The 24,745-nt window shown below is 45.7% G+C and overlaps 2 protein-coding genes across 2 annotated transcripts; both read right to left on the bottom strand.

The window, feature by feature from the left end:
- Positions 1-5,061: 5,061 nt before the first annotated feature.
- On the bottom strand, positions 5,062-8,385 carry LOC119884215 (cell surface glycoprotein 1-like). The gene is made up of 8 exons (XM_038694681.1): positions 8,262-8,385; positions 6,824-8,067; positions 6,714-6,743; positions 6,095-6,373; positions 5,985-6,014; positions 5,806-5,856; positions 5,619-5,711; positions 5,062-5,351 (listed from the first exon to the last, which is right to left on the bottom strand). The coding sequence occupies exons 1-8, from the start codon at positions 8,344-8,346 to the stop codon at positions 5,244-5,246; spliced, it is 1,920 nt and encodes a 639-aa protein (XP_038550609.1). The 5' UTR covers positions 8,347-8,385; the 3' UTR covers positions 5,062-5,243.
- Positions 8,386-14,113: 5,728 nt separating this feature from the next.
- LOC119884214 (translation initiation factor IF-2-like) lies at positions 14,114-18,909 on the bottom strand. The gene is made up of 2 exons (XM_038694680.1): positions 16,348-18,909; positions 14,114-14,278 (listed from the first exon to the last, which is right to left on the bottom strand). Exon 1 carries the CDS (start codon positions 18,907-18,909, stop codon positions 16,381-16,383), a length of 2,529 nt encoding a protein of 842 aa, XP_038550608.1. The 3' UTR covers positions 14,114-14,278; positions 16,348-16,380.
- Positions 18,910-24,745: the final 5,836 nt, after the last annotated feature.

Genomic DNA, 24,745 nt, shown 5'->3' with positions numbered 1-24,745 from the left:
GGGTTTTTGACACTTTGAAACGAGCTGTTGGATGCTGTCCCTCTCGCAGCGTTTGGGACGGAATCCAACAGCTAGATTCAAAGTGCGAAAATGGGCTTCCTTGTAAAGCCGGCTTGGCAAGGACATCTAGCGAAGCCGGCTTGGCAAGGAGCGTTGCAACGGTTAGGTGGAGGACAGGAGGCAAAGTCCACCAAAATAACCACGGCCGGTTAGGGTTAGGAGGAGGGGAAAAGTACTGGCTAACGACTTACGTAGCTTAGCGTTAGCCAGACTGGTGCACGGTCCTGTGATGTGCCTTCAGAGTCCCCAGAAAGTGAAAAGCACCTCCCAACTCCACATTTCACCTTATAAAAGCCACAAAAGTGCATTACCTCTGCGCTGGTTCAAAAAATTGGACTCCACGGGTCCTGTAGCTGTTGATTTTTTTATCCTTAATTCAGGCCGACTTGGTCCTGCTTCACTCTGCCCTGTTGCAACGTTTCGGAGGGCGGCTTGTCCTTCATCAGGCATGACAGAGTGGTATCTTTTAAATGTCCTTTTCCTTAGGTTTCCCTTTAATTTGGTTCAAAAACGGTAAGTATTTTCCTTTTTTCTAGCTTGAGGTAAGTGTTTTCTTGTTGTTCTCTTCAGCTTGAGGCCTCTAATCAGAATAATATCTGCTAATTTTGTAATCTGCACCCTATTTGGGTGTCTGACGATTAAAATCCAATTCACTTCTTAGCCTTCTCCTGCTTGAGAATTTTAAATTTCCAGTGGGTCACAATAATCACTGATGTTAAGTTTAGGTGTTGCAGCTAGGTAAGGATGTCCTCACTCACCAGGGAAAGCTCCAGAATGACACACACGGCACTGGCTGGTTAGGGAGAGGGGAAAAAAGAGCTGGCCAACGACTTACAAAGCTCTGCGTTAGCCAGTCTGGTGCACGGTCCTGTGATGCGCCTCCAGAGACCCCAGAAAGGCAAAAACACTCGCTCCTTGTTTGAGGTTTTAAGCATTTCCCACACTTCCCATGGTAAAAAACAAAAGTGCATTACCTTTGCATTTGTTCAAAAAATTGGACTTCACGAATCCTTTAATGTCTGCATCCTACTTGGATGTCTTACGATGAATTTTCCTATCTTCCTGTCCTATTAATCCAGGCCTACTTGGTCCTGCTTCACTCTGCCTTGTTGCAACGTTTCGGAGAACTATTTGTCCTTCATCAGGCTTTACAGAGTGGCATCTTTAAGTTTCCTTTTTCTTTAGGTAAGGGGGTTATAGCCACGATCATCAGGTGATGATCCTTGTGCTCATCTAGCAAAGCCGGCTTGGCAAGGACAGGGCCGCGACTCCCCTTGTAAAGCCGGCTTGGCAAGATCATCTAGCCAAGCCGGCTCGGCAAGCTCAGGGGTCACAGGGGTCGAGCCCATGTTAAGTCAACAGAGGCCTCCCGGACACCTTTTCCGGGGCCCGTTTGGCGAGGCGAGGCTCGACGGCCCCGGGGCCGGCCCGGCCAGACAGCGGGTGCCGAGCCGGACGCGCGGACGCCCGGGTCGGCCCCCGGAGCGCCGGGACCGCCCCGGAGCCGAGGCCAAAGTTGGGAGGTTAGGCAATGTTAAGTCAATGGGGGCCTTTTGGACACCTTTTCCGAGGCCTTTTCCGCCAGACGAGGTCCCGCGGCCCCGGGGCTGGCGCGGCGCGGTAGCAGGCGCCCAGCCGGACGCACGGACGCCCGGGTCGGCCGGCTGAGACCGCGGGAAGCGCCCCAAAAGGCGGGGCAAGGTTGAGAGGGCAGGCAATGTAAAGGCAATGGGATCTAGCGAAGCCGGCTTGGCAAGGACATGGCCGTGACCGGTCTAGCGAAGCCGGCTTCGCAAGGTCATCTAGCGAAGCCGGCTTCGCAAGGAAAGCCGAGTTGACACTTTGAAATGAGCTGTTGGATGCTGTCCCTCTCGCAGCGTTTGGGACGGAATCCAACAGCTAGATTCAAAGTGTGAAAATGGGCTTCCTTGTAAAGCCGGCTTGGCAAGGACATCTAGCAAAGCCGGCTTGGCAAGGTCATCTAGCGAAGCCGGCTTGGCAAGGAGCGGGCCATGACCGGTCTAGCGAAGCCGGCTTGGCAAGGACATCTAGCAAAGCCGGCTTTGCAAGGACATCTAGCGAAGCCGGCTTGGCAAGGAGCGGGCCGTGACCGGTCTAGCCAAGCCGGCTTGGCAAGGACATCTAGCCAAGCCGGCTTGGCAAGGACATCTAGCGAAGCCGGCTTGGCAAGGACATCTAGCGAAACGGAGTACCAGGGGCACGGCCGCCTTGGGCGCGCGGCTTTGCGTGGCCGCAGGGGGGGCTTAAGTGTGGGTGCCCAGGTTCGACCGGAGGTCAAGGTGCCCGGAGGTGGGCCCTTTTTGCTGAATGTTTACCCGGGAAGGTGAGCCACTTTCTGGGGGGGCGATGGGCGGCTCCCCTGGGGTGGGCCTTGTAAAGCCGGCTTGGCAAGGACATCTAGCGAAGCCGGCTTGGCAAGGAGCGGGCCGTGACCGGTCTAGCGAAGCCAGCTTGGCAAGGTCATCTAGCGAAGCCGGCTTCGCAAGGAAAGCCGAGTTGACACTTTGAAACGAGCTGTTGGATGCTGTCCCTCTCGCAGCGTTTGGGACGGAATCCAACAGCTAGATTCAAAGTGTGAAAATGGGCTTCCTTGTAAAGCCGGCTTGGCAAGGACATCTAGCGAAGCCGGCTTGGCAAGGAGCGGGCCGTGACCGGTCTAGCAAAGCCGGCTTGGCAAGGTCATCTAGCCAAGCCGGCTTGGCAAGGAGCGGGCCGTGACCGGTCTAGCGAGGCCGACTTGGCAAGGGTGAAACGGATTACCAGGGGCACGGCCGCCTTGGGCGCGCGGCTTTGCGTGGCCACAGGGGGGGGCTTAAGTGTGGGTGCCCAGGTTCGACCGGAGGTCAAGGTGCCCGGAGGTGGGCCCTTTTTGCTGAATGTTTACCCGGGAAGGTGAGCCCCTTTCTGGACAGAAGCAGAAGGGTACCTTATGCGTCAAATGCTTTATCAGGTTTTTGGCAACCTGGGATGGAAGTGTTTTGTACATCCTCTAGATGTCTGAGGCACTTAAGCCCCTGTGCCACGTCAACGCAGTCCATGTGGATGTGTTTTTTTTAAATAAAAAATTAACCCAGAGCAATTAACAATTTACAACACAGGAATTACCAACCATTAAATAAAGAATGGATACTGTATGTGATGCACATATTTGGTCTGACCTACTGATGCATGTGTAATACTACTTTGAGGCTTTGTGCTTTTTAATGATTGTAACATTGACCAGGGAATATTACCCTGCTTTACAGAAACAGTGTTAATCCTTTGTATCCTGTCTCAATGGTTGTTGTTGTTTCTCTTTGACTCTGTGATTAGTGAGCTTTAGCGTCTGTCTTTATTAGTTTCACATCAGTTGGACAGCCTGAATGCTGTAGTTGGAAATTACAAAATGCAAGAAACGGGCGTGGCATCACACAAATTAGCCAACTTTAACCCAAATTAAACCCAGATAAACACCTTTAAAAGCAACTCAGAGGTTGAGAGGAAGCAAGAGCAGCAGTCCCAACTCAAATAACCTCTCTTCTGATGCTGGCACAGGTGCTTTCAAAGACCGCCTTCCAAGGCCAGGTGGATCTCATTCAGCAATCAGCTGTAGCACTCCTGAGGCACAACTAGAGGGCAGAAGAGGAACATGGACAAAGCACAGGGAAACACATACAGCTGTAAAACCCACCCTTAAAACAAATAAGTTGAAACCATATGTCATATACATGATTTGTCTGCACTAGTGATACAAGTGTAATATTGTCTACTTTTAGGATTTGTGTTTGTGACAATGGAATTAGGGAAACTGAGAAAATGCTAATCCATAAACCATCCTACTAATTATTTTAGTTGTTTCTTGTTAAGTGAGAGTTGGGGTTAGAAGCATTAATCTATCTCAGGGACTCTCCCCTTGTCGCCCCACCACTTCAGGGTTTGGAGCGGAGAGCCATGAAGAAACTCTGTGGCCCCCCGGGAGACAGCGGCAGCGAGACAGCTGTGAAGAGCAAGATAGTTTTTCATCTCATATACAGTTGTCCATTTTTGAAATCAGCCTGTTGAGCTGACTCTGGCTCATTCACAGTTACTTTGCTGTTTATTAACAACCACTGTCAAATAAACAAATAAATGAAATTAAATTGTCATTTTAACCTCTGAAAATGGTGAGACGTGCTGTTTACTCAGAGCCCAAAGTGACACCTTCACAGTGCTTGGAAGGTGTCACTTAATGGAGATGTTCCAAATTTAGTTTGACTTCCACCTAATCACATGACACACATAAAGCTAGGACACTCAGCTAGGATCCAAGTATGATCATACATTTAGAGCTACACACTGTGACGTAACTTTGCTGTTTTGCTTGCTGTTAACATGCTCCATGGGACGGCGCTACTTCCCAAAACGTAATGTATTGTGTTCATAAAGTCATAGAAAAATGCGTCTGCTCGAGTAAGACTTCTCTAAAAGACTCACAGGTTCCCTTTCCCCCTATTCTGACACAAGTGGCCTTTGTCTTATTCTAACCCCAGTTTGTGTATCAGTTCTGGTAATAACCTCCTCCTTTAGTTTAAAGAAATGACAGTTCTCAGATGTGAAACAAGTCCCTGCTTAAATAATATTCATGTGCCACAAACAATGTTAATCTATCAGTTAGAAAGGATTCATTGTTTGAATAGTTTTTAAACAACTCTACCTTTGTTATCATGTCAAATGTTGAATGTAAAAAAAACACCTTGTGTTTTACACAATGTCTAAGAATAGTTTTACATTTATATAGATCAATTTAGTGGAGTAAAAAGTCACTTCTCTCAGAGCCCTGAAGTAGATGGCATGAAAAGGACAGTGACTACTGTTTTGTTGTAAGATGTTCATTTGGCTCCATCTAGTGACCAAATGTGTATTCTGCAGCATGTGAGCTAAATTCTGCACCAATAAAGTCACAATGTCAGCAATGATAAATAAACAATATCTAATCAAAATAAAAAAGACAAAAGGAAGGTATTAAATTCAAAGTATTCAACATTTATTAAATTCAACACAAACATGTTCAACATATTTGATTAGTCACACCACAATGAAATGAATATGAAATAAACATAATATTAACATGAAACAAGAAAACATACACAAAAGCAATATAAAAACAGCTGCCAAAAAGATATTCCATAAACAAAATTTAAAAATCACTCTGCCTGCAATTTTAGAACAAGACCACGTAAATTGTGTATAGTCAACTTCAGTTTTTGGCATTTCTGCAGAAGCGCTGGCTCTCTGTTGAGAACAGCATTCATCTAAAAATCAAACACAGCAAACAAGCAATCGGAAATGTTTAGTGGAAAGGTGTCAGCCTGGAAAAGTTTACAGTCTGTAAGATAATATTTCAAGTATAATCCGGTCTGAAAGTCTTTTGTTAACACATTTGTATGCTTTAACTGTGCATGCAATCAGGTGTAATCCTTCCAAAAGGGAAAACAGAGAAGTTGTTCTCTGGGAAATTATCCTTATTACACAACTAAGTTAGACGCCATGTCCGTCACAAGGAACACTGTGATACTTACCATTCTAACGGTTATGGTGTCACTCCACACATCACGGAACAGTCTCCGGATATCATCTTTGAGGTCATCTGGGTACGTTAAAACCCTCCTTTTCTGAAACACAGGAAAAAGGGAGCAGTAAGAAAGTGTAAGTGTATGAAAAAAAAAAATTCAAGTACAGCTAAAGAATTTCTTGCATTATCCTTACAGTTTTTGATGAACTGGGACTCCTCACTTTGGGCAGGCAATAACCACTCTTCTGGAATAAGAAAACAATTTTTGACAGTGTGACATGTTAATTCATTTCCCCAAAGAAAATTTACACTGAAATGTATACCAGTAAATAAAAATCCAAATAATAATGCAGACCACAGTGGGATGGCTTACCCGGCGTGACTTTTTGAGAGGACTCTGCAGCTGCAAGGAAGAAAAGTTTGGGTATGAGAAGTTGACCCCATACTGTGATATGCTAAGTTACTCTGTGCATAGACGCTTACCACTTCTTGTGCATCATCAGCTGTCAACCCTTCTTCTGACTCATCAGGTGACCACGTGCTGTCGTCCGACTCATCTGGGGTGTCAGTCTCCTCTGTGTCCTCCGTCTTGCTTAAATTGCCTTCACTTGGTGGTGATGGTGATGGCGATGGCGGCTGCGGCTGCGGCTGCGGCTGCGGTTGTGGCCGTGGCTGTGGCCGCGTTGTCATTGGCTGGGACCCATGTGCTGATGTTGTTGATTGGTGGTAGAGAGGACCATGGTACTCATAAAGCCTCCTTGGCTGAAATAAGGTTACATGGGAGAGGTTTTAAAAAGGGTGTAAAATGCTGGTAGCCGATAACCACCCTCCTGGTTTGAGAAAACATGAAATGGAATAAGCTAATCAAATTTTTGGCAATATGCAATGTTTCTTTATTAATTCAAAGATTGATAGAGAATATTTGAAATGGTTGACAGGGTCTAATGTACATCCAATTATAATGCGTCTGATGACGATTGTGTGACGGTGTGAAATGTGTCTCTGCAAAATCAAATTCAAAATTTTTAATAATGTATATGCCACATGTATAGACTGGGTGTAAAAATCCATGTAACAATATAGAAAAAGTGGTGTGGCTTACCTTCAGCAACTTCTTAGAAGGATTCTTTACCTGCAAGTTAAAACAGATAAGGTAAGAGAAGTTCACCCCATATAGTGAGATACTAAGTTATGCTGTGCATTGGTGCTTACAACTTTTTGCTCCTCTTCATCCGACTCGCTGCTTTCCTCCCTCTCCTGTAAGGTCAGGCACGCCTCCGGTGTGACTTCAGTTTTGCTTGCCGCATCCCCAGGAACATGAGCTGGTGGTGGCTCTGAGGTCTCAGCCGTCCTGGAGCTGCTGTCCTCTGGCTCTTCTAAGGCCTCCCATGTGTGCTCCATTTCACTGACCTCACTCGGTATTGGCGGCTGAGGCTGCAGTGGTGGTGGCTGAGGTGGCTCTGAGGTCTCAGCCGTCCTGGAGCTGCTGTCCTCTGGCTCTTCTAAGGCCTCCCATGTGTGCTCCATTTCACTGACCTCACTCGGTATTGGCGGCTGAGGCTGCAGTGGTGGTGGCTGAGGTGGCTCTGAGGTCTCAGCCGTCCTGGAGCTGCTGTCCTCTGGCTCTTCTAAGGCCTCCCATGTGTGCTCCATTTCACTGACCTCACTCGGTATTGGCGGCTGAGGCTGCAGTGGTGGTGGCTGAGGTGGCTCTGAGGTCTCAGCCGTCCTGGAGCTGCTGTCCTCTGGCTCTTCTAAGGCCTCCCATGTGTGCTCCATTTCACTGACCTCACTCGGTATTGGCGGCTGAGGCTGCAGTGGTGGTGGCTGAGGTGGCTCTGAGGTCTCAGCCGTCCTGGAGCTGCTGTCCTCTGGCTCTTCTAAGGCCTCCCATGTGTGCTCCATTTCACTGACCTCACTCGGTATTGGCGGCTGAGGCTGCAGTGGTGGTGGCTGAGGTGGCTCTGAGGTCTCAGCCGTCCTGGAGCTGCTGTCCTCTGGCTCTTCTAAGGCCTCCCATGTGTGCTCCATTTCACTGACCTCACTCGGTATTGGCGGCTGAGGCTGCAGTGGTGGTGGCTGAGGTGAACCAACAAAAGATGTAACAGGCTCTGCAGTGTCCATTGAGTAGCTAGTGGACCCAGGAACACGAGCTGGTGGTGGCTCTGAGGTCTCAGCCGTCCCGGGGCTAATGTCATCAGAGTGGTCTGAGGTCTCAGCCGTCCCGGAGCTGCTATCATCAGACTGGTCAGAGGTCTCAGCCGTCCCGGAGCTGCTATCATCAGACTGGTCTGAGGTCTCAGCCGTCCCGGAGCTGCTATCATCAGACTGGTCTGAGGTCCCAGCCGTACTGGAGGTGCTGTCCTCTGACTCTTCAGCGGCTTCAGAGACCTGCCTGGCAGCTTCATCCTCTCTGCTTTTTTCCAGGGAATTTGTTTTTTGCCTTTTCCCATCTTCTGAAAGACCAATTAGTGAAAAAATGGTAACAGCATATTAGTGGCACTGCTCGAATGAGGAGCAGATCTGCTCTGGTGAGGGAAGCTTCTCTGTTAAAGCATTCCATAATAGCTATGAGCTGCCACCCAGTCTGACAATAACCATTAAACAAAGTAGTAGAAGTATTAGTAGTGGTAGTAAACTTCAAACTCACCAGATTGCACCTCTCCCTGCTGGTGGGTCCCGGTCTGCTTTGTAAGGTTGGAGAGCTCTCTTATCAGCACCCTGTCCAGGGACATTATCTGTGCTGCAGACAGACGGACCTGAGGAAGAAATACAGTCATTCATTGAGGACCTGGAACACATGCTGTAGACAGAACCTTCATACAGTGCTTTTTCCAGTGACAGAGGGCACCATTACCTGGGAGAAGTCCTCCCGCCTCAGGAACGTCAAGAACCTCCTGATGGCTACCAGGTAGCCCCTTGTGGTTTCTGCCAGGCTCTGCCTCTTCAGCTTAGCTATCCACCTAACAAACAGAAAAAGCAAGAGTGTCACACTGATGTCAGCAGTTACCAAACCATAAGAGCCAAATCAAAATAACAACATTTACCTTAAGACCTTCCCTGTCCTCTTTAAAAACATGAGGTGGGACGGGGGAGGGCTTTTCATCCCCCACATGTGATGTACAAAACGCCTGACATGTTTCACAGCCTTCTTAAGTTGCCGTTTACCCCTCCTGCTCGGCCCGGACCTCAAGAACTTTACTATCAGGTACTCTGTAAACCAGAGAAGAAGAAGAACGAACAGAGTGTTACTGAAATGTCAGGGCAATGCAGGCTGAGTAATTGATAAGAGTACATTATTACTTTACAAACCAAAGTCTTTTTTGTGCTTCTTTGGGGTGGGGGGCTGGCTGGCTGAACCTGCTGGCGTTTTGTTCTTCCTCATGGCAGACAGTTGGGATGCAATTGCTTTTTTTTGGTCTCCTCCAGGAGCAACTTCCTGGCATCCTTCTGTGAACACAGAACATTGGGTGAGATCTGTGGCATCTGAACAACTTACATTATAGAGCAGTCAATTCATTGATACCGGGTCTGCAAAGCAACAGCAATTGTTTTTACAAAAGTGCAAATACCCACCTCCATACTGTGCACAACCCTTAAATGCCGGTCCAGGCGGACGTAGCTTTTTCCATGGCATTCTGACATTGGGCAGCCTACTGGGCCTGCGTATCTAAACAAACATAGTCAGACATTTTCAGCACAGCAATCAGCAGCCTATGTAGTGTGTTTGCGTTTGCGTGCGTTTCACTTACCTTCCTGAAGCCATTCCCAGCATGAGTATGCGCTGTTTATGATCTGTGATCCCGTGCACACTCCTGAGGTGCTCTGAGCGATTGGCATAGGGAACTCTGCACAACGGGCAGCGCTTCATTGTCAACCTTTTTCTGTGGAGAAATAAGTGGACAGGTGAAAATCAAGTATTTAGTAAGCATTACACCTTTCACAAACCCCAAGAGGTAAGGACTTAATGTTATTACAGGTTACTAGTAAAGCCACCTCTAGACTAGCAGGAGCTAAATTTGACCACACATTCAAAGTCTGTATGTCCTTGCAAAGATTTTACAACTCTGGATTAGTATAAAGATACTCACCAGAAATCCAAACTGAGAAGAAAAAGTTTACTGTGTTGCGTCTCCTCAGCATCAAAACTCCTCCAAGACTGACACTGTTAAATTGCTGGGACATTTATTTGGGGACACAAGCTGCCTATCAAAATTAGGGGCACATCCCAATTCAGAAGGCCTGCCCACATGTTGTGAAGACGTTCTGGCAAGGATGTTAAGGAAAGCCCAATTCAGAAGGCCTGCCCACATGTTGTGAAGACGTTCTGGCAAGGATGTTAAGGAAAGCCACACATTAGGAAGACGTTTAGACGAGGACTCTGTGGAAAGGACGTAGAGCCTTGTCTTATGTTATGAAGACGGTTTGACGAGGACACTTTGGAAAGGACGTATAGCCTTGTTAAATGTTATGAAGACGGTTTGACGAGGACGCTTTGGAAAGGACGTAGAGCCTTGTTAAATGTTATGAAGACGGTTTGACGAGGACGCTGTGGAAAGGACGTAAAGCATGGCAACATTTTAAATTAACGTTTTTCAAAGGTCACACAAATTGTCTTTAAAATTATGGAATAAGCGAATCAGCGGTCAGAAACATCAAATCTGTGCAAAGCGGAGATTCAGTATGACACCCACACTAACCCCTGACTATTAACTTAAAAATGTTCTCCATTAATCGACTGCAACTGAAAATCGTGAGAAATGCCTCCAGCGACCCAGCGCCTAAAGCGCCCATCCTGCAAACAGTCCCAACCTTATAAAGAGTACCCAGCACATCTTGTCATTTTAAATGTTATGGTATGTTTAAAAAACTGTGTTTTACTACTGGCTTTAACCTTCCCTAGATATGTGTTTTACACACCCTTCATGTGACTAAAACATCCTAATGTATAAAGTGCTTGGTAAATAAAGCTGCCATAAAGTGGAGTAAACAGTACAAATTTCTTCGGTAACATGTAGTGAAGGAGAAATAGGCATGAAAAGGAAATACCCAAGTAAATTACAGGTGCCTCAAATGTGTACCCAGGTACAGTACTTGAGTAAATGTACTTAGCACTGCTCTTATTCATCAGGCTTCTGCAGCCCTTTAAAGCCCCTTGACACAGTGTCATGTTAAGGACACTGATGGACTAAAGTGAGCGAAATTTAGCCAAATCAGGAAACCAACCCATGAAAGCTCCTTGGAAATGCTGGTGTCATAAAGAACACGAAGAAAGGAAGCAATACATTTTATACAAACAAACCATTTATTAAAAAATACATACAAAAAAATGTAAAACATAAACAAGGTTGGCTGCGAATGTTAAAGAAAATGTGTGGGCATGAACTTTAAACAGTCACATGGGGTTGGCCAAAAAACCAAACAAACCATTTATTAAAATATAAATACAAAGATACAAATAAAATGTAAAACATGAACAAATATGTACATATATAAACAGTGGACACAATCTTACACTAGCCAGGAGATATCTGGAAGGCTGTCGACCTCTCACTCAAGGTTAGATGTTAGTGGCTTCAAGGAAGAAAGTTTAGAGAAGTTGAACCCCATACTGTGAGATGCTAGATTTCTGCTGTGCACCTGTGCTCACCACTTCCAGGGCATCCTGAGATGGAAGCCTCTTTTCTTCCCAGCTTCTGAAAGACACAGATAAACCTGTAAAATGTGTATACACATATGCATCTTTCCACCACAGTGCACAAGGACACAGATCCGGATGGCTACTGAGACATTACCCTTACATTACCCTTTTCAGAAAATACTTTTGTACTCTCACTCAAATACATATTTTCATGACATGTTTTAGTAAAGTAACCTTACTGTGTGTGACTACCTCCAGACTAGCAGGAGCTAACGGTAACCACAGCTGTGCGGCTGTTTTAATCCATTTTTATTAAAGTGGGCCTCATGGAAACCATCTCACCAATTCTCCAACCTTGTAAACACGGTTTCCAAAGTTCTTCTCTCCTTTACAGTGACCACTTGGGGAAAGGTTACGTGGGCGGGGCCTCCTCTCGGCTATATTAAAAGGTGAAAGCGAGTGTTTCCTTTAATGAGAGAACTAGAGGCACAAGAAGAGAAAAACTCATTGAGTGTGAGCTTCGGGCACAGCAGTCAGGTAAGCTCTTACTACTATTTATTGCTGCCTAAGTAATATGTACTGTCAGTTGTAGATCTTGTGCTGTATTGATGCATTGTTGATGCATTTGTACCTCAAATGTTGCTTTGGATAAAAGCCAAGTGAGTAAATGCAAATATAAACATGTGTTCACTACTCTGAAAGTCTGATGTCAGCTGATAACAGTAATGTCAATGTGCCTTTCTAGTCTGTGTGTCTAACCGAGTTTAGCAACGCATCTGTTGTCTGTCCCTGTCTTGGTTGCTTTCCAGCCTCTGTATATGAACAATGTTGGAGTGAAATACAACCATTTATTGATAAATGCTGATGAGAAGTGGTGTTTAGAAACTGCAGCTCAGAAAATATAACTTGCCTTGCTGGGACTCGGTGTAACTCACACTGTATTTAGAAAGATAGGTTGCTTTTAATCAGATCTATACATTTGAATTTGTAGTACGTTTACATTTGATACTTAAGTACTTTTAAAACCAGGTACTTCTCTTGTATTATACTGGATGACTTTTACTTGAGTGAACTGCTGTAATTCTGAAATGACGATGAAATGTTGTTGCTGTTGAAATGTTACAAATACTATTGTAACACTACTATAAAGAATCTGTGGGCAGACATTAGCCAAATAAAGTGTAACCTACACGTATATTTTTGATAATATAACGTTATTATTTTTGTTTGAGGTTGAAAGATTTAGTTACACAGTCATTTCTCCTAGTTCCTCCTCCAGGTTGTGGATGGAGCCTCTGCGGTGGACAGATGTAGATTTAGCCAGAGCCAGGATGGCACTGTGCCGATATGTGCTACTTAAATATTTCGACCCAACCGTTGATTCAGTTTGTGCAGACTAAAAATTGGCAAATCGTTTTTATATGCAAGTTAATGTTAACCTTTGCCGGTCCTGGCTTGACAAGGTTTCTTGCTCAACGTGTCTTTCAGATTTTGTCCAGGAGATGGTGCCTTTGCTCAATGATTGTTGGAGTTACAAGCTATATCACAATGTAAAAATACTTGAAGGAATATGAACTCATCCCATCAACAAGAATAAATGAGTAGTGTAAAATGAAATCTCATTTGTTTCCAACCGTTTGTAATTATTTTATGCTTTAGACTGACAAACAAAGAAATATTGAATTTTTACAATGAATTATCACAGAAACTAATCAGTGGATTAATCCATAATAAAAATAATACTACATTTCCCCATTTAAACTTCCATACTTTTACTTGTTATTTTCAAGGCAGTGCTTTTTACTTGCAACAGTACAGTGAGCTGCTAGTACTTTTAGGGTTAGGGTTAGGGTTAGGGGTTAGGGAAGGGGACTGTCTCCCTCCGGAACGGGAAGGAGGGTGCACGGTCCATCCAGCCCTCGGACCTCCCGTAACCCCGGTCCCAAGCAGGTTCACGGGCCCGCTGACGGCGTCTCCCGTAGCGAACCTCTGTCCATCCATACATCTTTATATGGTGGAAAAAACTAACTGCCCAAAAAACTAAATCCAAAAAAAACTAAATCCAAAAAAACAAGAGAGAGTCTCTTTATAATTAAATATATATTTTTATTTTCAAAACCAAAAGAACTATTTACAATGAACAAAAAGTGTGCAAAAACGTTTCGACCCGCAAAGGGTCTTCTTCAGGTCTAGCACACTGAACTCTCTCCTGAACTGTTGTTTGTGAGAGGTTTGAAGGAGAAATGAATTCTCCCTCTCCCCCCTCCCTTCCACACTCACTCATGTGCCGGCTCCGCCCCCTTGTGGCCTCAAAGGTTCGTGTCCGGTCTTTTCACTTAAAAAACCTTGTTTTTACCACAATTATAAATACCAAAAAAACTGAACTGATTTAAAACTTGTAAAACTGTTGGTGAGTATGCTTTTGATTATATTTTAACAATTTTTAGTAGTTCAATTGCATATTAAATAATCGAATTAAAGGTTCGTGTCCTGCAAATTTGTCCAAAAACATGCTTTAAAATTTGTAATCCTCTTTCAGATTGTATTTTATAAGCTTTTGGAAGGCCCCTAAAATGATGGTGCTGTTTTTAAGCATAAAAGGTAAGCCTTAAATTAATACCAGGTAAGTATAAAAGTGAAAGTAAGTATAAAGGTTGCAGTTAAAATTAGGAAAAAGGTAAGTATTGTATGTCCAGCTGAGGTTAGGACTTTTTTCTTAAAAAATAAGTGTAAATATTCTAAAAATTACGTGTAAAGGATTAATTGCCAGCTATGTGTGAGGTTAGGGTTAGAATAACCGATAGGTTAGGATTCAGGTAAATATTGATGTTGCAGAGAAAAAAAAGGTAAGGGTTAGGGGAGAAATTTTTGAAATGTCGACGCCGAAGGCGGCGACATTGAATGCACAGGCCATCAGCTGTCTGCCAGTCCCGAGCACTCACCTCTCATTGAGGCCCCCCGGAATCAAAGTGCCCAGTCGGTGTATCCAGAGCCTCTCTTCCCGTCGTCTCTGGGCTGTGGACCACCTGGGATTGCATTGGAGGATCAGTGCAGTGAGCTGGGGCCAGCCATGCTCAATAAAGTGCTTAACCAAGGGGATGTGTGTCTTTTTTCCTCACTATGTTGTATCTGTGTTGTGTAAATCGGACCAACAAAGTGTTCCCCGTTTCTCCTACATACTGGATCTTACACAGTCTGCATCTGATCAAATATACACAATTTTTGGAATGGACATTGCCATGCCTATGTGTGACAAAAACATTATGGTTGTGTGGATTGCACACCCAAGGTTGGTGCTTAAAAAATTCTCCGTGCCCAATGGGTCTAGAGTTCACAAGTGTTGCCAGCTTGGCCTTAACCAGAGTATCCTGCAGGTTTTTATTCTTCCTAAATGCAGCTATGAGTCTGTGGTCCTGTAGCAGCTGAGTTGTGGAAATTAAATTTTGAAAGTTGTGTTTGAGTGTCCTAACTAATTTTACTGCTGAGGGAGAATAGGTGGTGATAACTGGAAGCAAGGAATCTGTGGTGAGAGGTTTTGTGTGCAGGAAGGTTTTAAAAGCTCTCCGTAGGAAGGCCCTGCAGTACCCTCTGCTGGTCAGAGCGGAGAACAGCACCTTCGTCGCCTCTTTAAAATCCTCTGATCTAGTGCAGATTCTGTGGAATCTCAGCAGTTGGGACTTGATGAGCCCTGCAAAGGTGTGCTTGGGGTGAAAGCTGGATTTGTGCAAAAGAGCATGTGTGTCGGTTTGCTTAAAAAACACCTTGAGGTCAAGTCTAGCCGTTTGAGTGAATGTGGGACCCTTGAATGTTGTGGTATCTAAAAAGTCAACCGTGGTGGGACTTATACAATATTTCAATTTGATAGCAGGGTTATGGTGATTCAAAATGTTCACAAATTGGTCAAAATCCTCTCTCGGGAAGGGCCAGACACCCCATATATCATCCAGAAACCTATAGTAGTGGAGTGGTTTTTTGGGGCAGGAATTTAGTGCAGTCGTTTCCCACTCTGCCATGAAAATGTTGGCATATGCGGGCGCAAATTTCTTTCCCATGGCCGTGCCCTTAATTTGGAGGAAAAATTGTCCATCAAATTCAAAATCATTTCTGGTCAAATTGATCTCTAGGAGTTGCAGTAGTTCTCTGTCTGGTCTTTGGGCGTTTGGGTATTTTTGGAATATATTTTTGACTGCTTGGATGCCTTCTGAGATTACAATGTTTGTGTAGAGACTATCAATGTCCATGGTGAAGAGGAATGCATTTAGGGGGATGTTAATCTGCTTAATTCTTTCCACAAAATCATAGGTGTCTTTGATGTAGCTGGCATGCCTGATCGAGAGAGGATTGAGGAAATGGTCAATGAACTCAGCTGTATAGTAGGTCTCGCTGCTACAATCAGACACAATAGGACGTCCTGGAGGGATCTCATGGGGTTTGCTCCACCCAGCAGGGTCCTTATGAATTTTGGGTAGCATGTAGAACAGTCTAGGTCGAGGTTCACTGTCACCCTTCAAGTATAGAGTCTGTTTGTGGTTGATGAGTCTTTTGTTGTAGAGTGATTGTATGATCTTGTCAATGAGTGGAATAGTGTCCTTGTAAATGGGCTTTTTTAGCTTGGAGTAGTAAGTTGTGTCGTGTAGTTGTCTGTAGCCCTCCCACAGGTACTGTTCCCTGTCCATGATCACCACTGCGCTACCTTTGTCAGCTGGTTTAATGATGATGTCCTTGTTCCGTCTTAATTGGTCTAGTGCTTCAAATTCATATTTGTTCAAATTTTGTTTAACCCAGCCGAATCTGAATTGGTTTTGGAGGTATTGTAGGTCTGTCTGGATGAGTGTGTCAATGTCTGGAGGTAACTTACCCTTAGGAGGGACCCACTGGGACTTGGGAGTGAAAAGTGGTGGTTGTGTGTCAGGTTTGTGTTCAAAGTAGGTCGCTAGTTTAAGTCGTCTGTGATACTGCTGTATGTCGAATCGAATTTGGTTTTTAAAATTTGGGTTGCTGCTGGTTGTCGGGATGAAGTTCAGTCCCCTGCTGAGTAGAGCAAACTGGGCTGCAGACAAAATAAAACATTTAGACAAATTAATCACATTCTTACCCCCCGTCTGAGGTAGTGAGTTCACGGGGTTAATTACTTTAAAGAGTCCAGCCAGTGGTCCAGCATCCGCTTGGCCGTGGAGCGGGACCAGTGGATGCCATCTCTCTCCGTGGCAAAGTCCCTCCCCGAGAGTGCAGGGAGAAAGGGCTGGTTGGTGGTGATGTAGAGATTCAGCTCTCTGAGGTTATCCTGGTCTGGCTGAGGCAGGGTTCTGGAGAAGTTAATCTCCGGCACCATGACTGTGGCCCGAGGGAATGCCAGTTTTGCCATCCTGACTGCTCTCTGTAGCTGCTTGATGGTGGTGTTTTGTATGTTTTGGGCCCTGTTATTGATACCAAAAGAGAGGATTAGTTTTTGGACCGTGGTGCAAATGTTGGTTCTGGCCAGGATGGCTTCTGCATGCCTGAAGGTGGCTCCAGGAAAGCTGTCCACCTGTAAGTCTGGGCACTGAAAAGGTGGAAATCTGGCCACATTTGAGTCACCAATGATGAGCCATTTCCTTCTGGCAGTCAGGCACCACTCCTTCATTTTCCTCTGTGTGTTGATGTGTCTAGTGGGGCGGCGTGTGAGTGCAGGTGCTGGTGTGGCAGCTACTGCTGGGCCAAAAGTCAGTTGTCTCTGGACTGGACCTTGTCCAGTTTTTGGGGCAGGGGGGAGGGGGAGGCTAACTACCTGGGGAGATGAGTCAGACAGTATTACCGTGTTGTCCGTGGTGATGGGTTCCCCAGAGGTCGCCGTCACCCCCGTTGGCAGAGGAGCTGGAGGCTGCTGGGAGGCTGCTTCCTGGCGTCTCACCTTCCGTCTGCTGCGCAGTGTCCTTTGCTCCAGAGGCTTTGGCTGTGTGTCAGGTATCACCTGAGAGGATGGGGAGAGCGAAGGAGAGAGAGGAGCCGCAGTCTGCTGAGGGACTGGAGTGGAGAGGAAGTCAGGAGAGAGAGGAGGATGTCCAAGAGCGGAGGACGGAGAGGAAGAGAACCTGGGAAAGTTGTCCCTCTGTGTCTCTGGCTGTGGTTCTGGAGACCAGTCCGTTACCTGATCCGTCATGGTGGCCTTGGTGGAGCGCCGCGGCTCGGGGGGTGTTGCAGGGTCCAGCAGTAGGAGATCCTCCCTGGGTGGGATGTGTATTTCGGCCGTCACAACTGTGTGGTGAGGTGAGTCCCTCTGTGACGTGGCAGGTGATGGCTGTGCCCCCGCTGTCTGTGTGGTGCCCGCTGGGTGCAGCAGAGTCTGTGTGGTGCCCGCTGGGTGCAGCAGGGTCTGTGTGGTGCCCGCTGGGTGCAGCAGGGTCTGTGTGGCGCCCGCTGGGTGCAGCAGGGTCTGTGTGGTGCCCGCTGGGTGCAGCAGGGTCTGTGTGGTGCCCGCTGGCAGCGGCAGCAGAGTCTGTGTGGTGCCCGCTGGGTGCAGCAGGGTCTGTGTGGCGCCCGCTGGGTGCAGCAGGGTCTGTGTGGCGCCCGCTGGGTGCAGCAGGGTCTGTGTGGCGCCCGCTGGTAGCGGCAGCAGAGTCTGTGTGGCGCCAGCTGGGTGCAGCAGGGTCTGTGTGGCGCCCGCTGGGTGCAGCAGGGTCTGTGTGGTGCCCGCTGGTAGCGGCAGCAGAGTCTGTGTGGCGCTAGCTGGGTGCAGCAGAGTCTGTGTGGTTACAGGTTGTGTGCCAACCGGCCCGGGGGGCGGAGCTATCGCCGTCTGAGCAAGTGTGTGTATGTGTGGCTGTCCATTGTCAATCTGTGTGGTACTCGCAACCGGTCTGGTGGGCTCCAAAGTCTGTGTGACTGCAGATGTGTGTATGTGCTGGTCATGGTCGGCTGGTGGAGGTCCAGGTCTGTTAGTGAGCGTCTGTATTAAGAGTACCTGTGTGTTGTCCAGAGTGTCCTGGTGTAGTCTGCGTCCGAAGTGGCGCCTAGCCCAGGCAGAGGCTACGTCAAAGTTGTCCTGCCAGTCTGTCACTCTGAGCTGGGTGAGGATTTGCAGATCATTCCTTACACAGTCTTTGTAGTGATCACGGAGGATGAGCAGGGTGTTGTAAGCCCAGTTCCTCGCGTTGCCGTCTATGAGAGTCAGAGTGGTGGGGTTTGGAGCCGCCGGTTTAATGACGCTAGCTAGGTTGTGAGCCATCTTAGTGATGGAGACAGGTGGTTCTGGTGCCATCACATTGCTAAGGTGGTGTTTAGCTTTGATCAGTCTATATATGATTCTGGTTGTCAGAGTAAACTCTGGGTCGGATGGCGGAGAGTCACCGACAGCGCGGTTCCCTCGGGTCGCTCTGCTGTTCCCCTCGTACCTGTGTTCTCTGTAGTAGTTGGTTGTGGTCCGGGCGGTATGCGGTCCCCGCTGGCCGCGGAAGGCGTGTCCGCGGTAGTCATCCCGGCCGGGTGACTGTCGGCGGTCGGCCCACGCTCGCGGCGGGGCTCTGGCAGCGGCCGCGTAGGAGCGGTCAGGCCGGCGCTGATGGCTGTGGCGGCGGGTGGAAGAGGTCCCTCTTCCCGTCGGTGGAGAGCGATCCCGCTGTCTCCTTCGGCCGCGTCGGTACTGGACCAGGGTCCAGTCATCTTCCCGTCGGTGCGCCATGTGTGTGGCGGTTGTAGTGTGTGAGCAAGCAGTGTCGAAAAACACGTATTTAACACTGATTTAAACTATACTGAGCAACTAAAAAATGGCGGAAAAAGTTGAAAAAAAATGAGAAAGTGAGTCGTGATGGTCCGTTTTGCAATTAATTTATTTAATTGCAGTAAATTGCAACGTTTCGGTCTTAAGAAGACCTTCATCAGGCAAAAAACTTACTTGTGTTGAGTTCTGTTTGTCCAAAAGCGAGCGAACGCAGAGCCTCAACGCGGGACAGGAAGTAAACAATTTCTGGGTGAGCCTTTGAGACCTCCCACTTCCTGTGAGGTGGGGGGGTTTTCCCAATGACGTAGTGTAGTCGGGAGCCATTTTTGTAGTTTATATGTAATAAAATCGAAATAAAAATCCAGTGTGTGTCAATTGTGAGAATTATAATATCCCGGTTGGTTGGGTTTAGGTCAGATGGTCAAATGGTTAAGGTTAGAGCCAAATTCACCTGGTTAGGCTGTATGAAATTGTTAACCATGTCCCACACTGTCAAACTCTGCCAGACACTCACACAAACCATCACATAGATCTCTGAGAATGAAATAAAAGAGAAACTGAAAAGGGCACTGATAAAAGGCACAGTGTCGTAACAGGAAGGTGGGTCAACATATACATATTTTTGTAAACACCCTGAAATTAAAGAGGCTGCAAAAACCTTCAGCATGAGGGCCCAGAGAACCAAAGAAGCATGAATGTTAAGAAATTCACCTTGAACCACAACAGTGTTTCCTGTATAAAATTGGGTAGGCAAAGAAAGGCTGAGGTAGCAGTAGCTGATGTGTTGGAGCCAAAGGGGTTAGGGAAGGGGAACTGAACCTGACCCCCATCACGATGGGAGACAGGAGGTGCACGGTCCTTCCCCCGGTAGTCCCTTCCCCCACGGTAAGAGAAGTGGTTTTGACGTCCGTCAAAACCTGTTTGTGGACGATCTTCATAGACCCCCTGTCCAGGGGGTCGGCGTCGTCCGCCGCGGCGCACCACGGTCCATCCGTCGCCATGAGTGAGGCTCATGACTGAGTGGTCTTATTAAGCCCTCTATAACCTAAAAGCGAAAAAAAGTTTTTACTCTCAGAAATAACTGAAATTGTTTTTTTAAAATTAAAAACCGAAAAGATTCAAAATAACGGAAAAATTATTTTTTTCGAACGAAAATTAAATTTAAGCTTTCTGTAAAAAAATTAATTCTACTGTGTGTGCCCGTGCGCGACGTTTCGACCCCAATGGGTCTTCTTCAGGCTAAGGCACAATACAGGTGAGAAAAGAATGCTGAAACTGGCAGGCTGGCTGAGATGTTGCCTCATGGAGAGTCAGAGTAAGAATGAAGGAAGGAGGAGGCCACTCCCCTCAATTTATAGTCTCCCGTGCTTGTCATTCTGCCTCATAGGAATTTGTCTGTTTTTTAACCCTTGGATACTAATGAGTGTTTTATATTGAGTTAAAATGAATTTGTTTTTAACCCCTTCTATTCTGGATTATGCCAATTAGAATTTTATAGTATTTTTAGGCTGATTTAGTTATATACCTTGTTACATCTATTGAATTACAAGTAGTTTTTAAAAAAATAGTCAATGATGTTGTTGGATGAATTGTTTGTTGTTGTAGGCCCATAGATGTTTTTTTAAGGACTTATATCATGTGTTTTTAACCCTTTGCACACTGTTATTGTTTGGAATTATTACCGTTTAATTAGTGTTACTGATAGAATAACAACGAATTTGTTTTTAACCCCTTGTATGTCAATAATTGCTTTAATAGGTCTAGAATCATGTTTGCTTTTTAACCCCTTGCATGCCAATTGTTGTTAAATGAGATGTGACTTTTAATTTTAACTGATAGATGATATATAATTTTTATTAACTAAACGTCCACATAATTTGGGGTCAATCTGGTTAGGGTTAGGCAAGGGTGTAAAATGGTTAGGGTTAGGATAAGAGGTCGGGGCGTGGTTAGGATTAGGAATAGAATTCAGGGTAACTGTAGGAAAATTAAGGAAGATGGAGAAAAATTGGGAAGACTGGGGAGAGAAAATTTGTGTTAGGCCTTCATTCCATGAACTCTAACTTTTTAACCTAATTTGTCAGTCTAATTATATTTTTTGTTCAATCCTGATGGTTCTATTGTACTTAATAGGTAGATCCATTTTCTTTCAATTTTCTTTCTTTCAGTGTCCGTCCAAAAGGAATTGCTTTGGATCCCTGCCACTCTAACAGCCAGCAAGCCATGGAAAATAAAATGTTTAACTATGGGGATCTGAGTTTCCTTTTTATTCCTGATATTATATCTGTGTTGTGTCATACGAGTTGAAATAGAATTCTTGGTCTCCCCAATGTATTGTATTCCACATTTGGAGCAGAAAATAATGTAGATACAGTTTGAGGTATGAGGGCTAAACCTTTGTGGGATTTCAAAAATAGTCTTATTAACCCTGTTGCGTACAAATTTTAGGCTACAGAAATATTCAGGTGTAGAATTGATTTTTGGTTGTCGTATGGGTTTAAGTTTTGCACGTACCAAAAGGTCCTTTAGATTTTTGTTTTTCCTGTAGGCTGAAATTACTTGATGGTTCTGTAACACCCCCAAATCTATCATTACTGATTTGAAATTGGTTTTCAGCTTATTGTTCAGAATCATACTGGCTGATGAGAATGTAGTGATTATAGGAATGATTGTATTTCGGGATTTCTGTTTCTGAACTTGGAAAGATTTGAGACACTGTCTCAGAAAGGTTCTCGAGTAACCTCGTTCACGTAATACTCTGAAAAGAATTTGGACTGCTTTCCAAAAATCCTCTGTCTGCGTACATATTCGACTGAATCGCAACAATTGGGATTTCACAATGCCCTTAAACGTGTGTTTTGGGTGAAAACTTGTTTTAAAAAGAAGGGCATGTGTATCCGTCTTTTTAAAGAACACTTTAACATCCAATGTGTGGTTCTGAATGAACGATGGTCCCTTGTAAACTGTGGTATCCAAAAAGTCTATTGAGTTTTGATTCGTTATGTGTTTGCATTTAATAGAAGGGTCATGGTTGTTTAAAATATCCATGAATTGGTCAAATTCCTGCTCTGAATATGTCCAAATTCCCCAAATATCGTCCAAATACCTGAGATAATAGAGAGGCCTCTTGGGGCATTTGGATAGGGCTTCCTCCTCCCAGTTTGCCATAAATATGTTGGCATAAGCTGGGGCAAACCTTTTGCCCATAGCTGTTCCTTTAATTTGTAAATAATATTCTTCATTAAATTCAAAGTCATTTTTGGTTAAATTAATTTCCAAAAGCTCTAATACTGCGTCATCTGGTCTGTTTTCATCAGGATATTTTTGAAATATTTTTTGGACTGCCAGTAAACCTGCCTGGGTATCGATATTAGTATAGAGACTCTCTATATCCATGGTAAAGAACAGGGAACTTGGAGGCATTTTAAATTTTTTTATCATATCAATGAAATGATAAGTGTCCTTAACATAAGATGGATGTTTGACAGACAGAGGATTTAAGAAGTAATCTATGTATTCTGCCGTTCGGTAGGTCTCACTACTGCAATCCGATACTATGGGTCTGCCTGGAGGTATCTCGAAGGGCAGAGTCCATTGTTCCGGGTCCTTGTGGATTTTGGGTAAGATGTAAAACTGCCGTGGTCTTGGTTGTGTATCTCCCTTAAGGTATCGCTTCTGTTTGGCATTAATGAATTTTTGCTTATGTAATTTATCTATAATCTCGTGTACTACCGGAATGGTCTGATGGAAGATGGGTGCCTCCAATTTTTTGTAATAGGTCTTGTTATTTAATTGACGTTGAGCCTCTGTTATATACTGATCCCGTCCCAGTATTACTACCGCACTCCCCTTGTCTGCGGGTTTTATAACAATGTGTTTTTTGTGCATCAGTTCTCTGAGTGCAGTAACTTCATGCTGTGATAAATTGGGTTGTTCTTTATAGAATTTGAAACATTTTTTAAATTCCAAATTGTCCCGATGAATTAAGAGATTAATTTCCGGTAGTAATTTATGGTCAGGTGGTGTCCACGTTGATGGTGGCATGAACGGCAGTGGCTGACGATCCCTATTATTTTTGAAATACGTTGTCAGTTTTACTTTCCGGTGATAATTTTGAATGTCCAATTGTAATTGTCTTTTTGATTTTTGACTAAATCTATCGTTGGAACAAAGGTCAAGCCCCTACTCAGTACCTCCAGTTGGGCTCTTGAAGGGCTAAAATCCTTTGCCAACACTATAACATTATGGCACGAAGGGGATTTTGACCCCTTGACCCCCTCTTCCGAGAGACTTACGGGGACCTTAAGTTTAAACAGTCAAGCCAATGGTGGAACATTGCTCGGGCTGTATCTCGAGTCCAATGCACCCCGTCCCTTTCTGTTTGGAAGTCTGAGGTTGGAAGGAGAGGAAGGAAAGGCATGTTTTTGGAGATATGATGGTTCAGCGTTTGCAGGCTTAGCTGTTCTTCCCTGGGCAAGGAAGAAGAGAAATTTATAAGTGGGATCCAAATCTCTGCAAAGGGAAACTGTCTCTTCGCCTCCCTAACTGCCGCCTGTAACTGCTTTACGGAAGTCTCTTTGGCTTTTTGTCCACGGCAGTTAAGGCCAAATGAGAGAACCACCTTCTCCACTGTCACGAGGCCCGATGCCTTCGACAGAATCGACTGAGCATGCCGGAAATTGGCCCCTGGATAGCTCTCCATCTGTAGGTCCGGTATGGCGTACATTGGTATCCTGGAGAGATTGGAATCCCCAATGATGAGCCATTTCTTACTCACATTGAGGCCCCAGTCGACCATTTTGCGGTCTGTAGTGATGTGTCTCTTGACCTTGTAAAAGTATGGTTGTGGAGTGGAGGTATTTTCCATCCTTGAATCTCCTTCACTTGTACCATTCGGGTCCTCTGGGGGTCCCTGAAAGGGGACTGCCCTTTGGTGAGCTCGAGGTGATCCTGCCTCGGCCCCTCGTGGAGATGCTGAACCCATTTCAAGACCTAAAATGGGAGTAGTGTCCAAATTCGACCACAAATCCTCATCCAGCAATGAATGGTTTGCACCCGGTTTTGTAGCTCGAGGGGAATCCCTGTTATCGGACTGAGAAAATTCATCCCCCCCTATTTCCAGGCCTATGAGGTTAGTCTGTGCGACTTCCCGAGTCGGTTTCGTGGATTTTCGAGGGAGTCTCTGTGCCTTAGGGGATTGATGAGTGAGCTCTTCCCTTTGGTCCCCTACTGCTGTTGTTCTTAGCTGTGGGATTTCTGTTGGCAACGAAATTGTCGCTGGTGGTGTGTGTTGCGGAGACTTTGGTCGTTGCGTATTTATGCCCTGTGGTGGTGGTTGTTGTTCCGTGTTGGTGTCCTGTGGTGGTGGTTGTTGTTCTGTGTTTGTGTCCTGTAGTGGTGGTGGTGGTGGTTGTTGTTCTGTGCTTTTGTTCTGTGGTGGCAGTTTTTCTCGTTGGTCTGGAACCGTTTCTGAATGTTCACAAGCTGAGATCAATGCCTCGGCATGGTCTATGACCTCTTGTTTTATACGAGGCAGGTTCTTGCGGGCCCATTTTGTGGCCACCACAAAAGCTGTGTTCCACTGTGGAACCAGTTCCCGGGAGAGGTCCTCCAAAAGGGTCCCCAATCCCGCCTTGTAATGGTCTTCCAGGATCACCAAAGTGGTGTAACCCCAGTTCTTGGCATTACCTACAATGAGGTCCAGGGTATCTGAGGTGGGGGCTGCCGGTTTGATCATGGAGGACAAAATGTTCACCATGCGGGAAATCATGAAGGGTTCTGATTTATCCGGTTCCGG

The sequence above is a fragment of the Micropterus salmoides genome, unplaced genomic scaffold (genome assembly GCF_014851395.1).
Source record: "Micropterus salmoides isolate LMB-PRFRI ecotype aquatic unplaced genomic scaffold, ASM1485139v1 Ms_hic_scaffold_3283, whole genome shotgun sequence".
NCBI lineage: Eukaryota > Metazoa > Chordata > Actinopteri > Centrarchiformes > Centrarchidae > Micropterus > Micropterus salmoides.
This window is presented reverse-complemented; position numbering and strand designations above follow the sequence as displayed.

Excerpts from the sequence above, each read along its gene's own strand:
- LOC119884214 (XM_038694680.1), bottom strand. The coding sequence starts at position 18,909 with ATGGCGCACCGACGGGAAGATGACTGGACCCTGGTCCAGTACCGACGC.
- LOC119884215 (XM_038694681.1), bottom strand. The coding sequence starts at position 8,346 with ATGTCCCTGGACAGGGTGCTGATAAGAGAGCTCTCCAACCTTACAAAG. Across the intron at positions 6,015-6,094 it reads CTGATGATGCACAAGAAGTG|CTGCAGAGTCCTCTCAAAAA; the intron begins GTAAGCGTCTAT and ends TCTTCCTTGCAG. Across the intron at positions 5,857-5,984 it reads CTCTCAAAAAGTCACGCCGG|AAGAGTGGTTATTGCCTGCC; the intron begins GTAAGCCATCCC and ends TTCTTATTCCAG.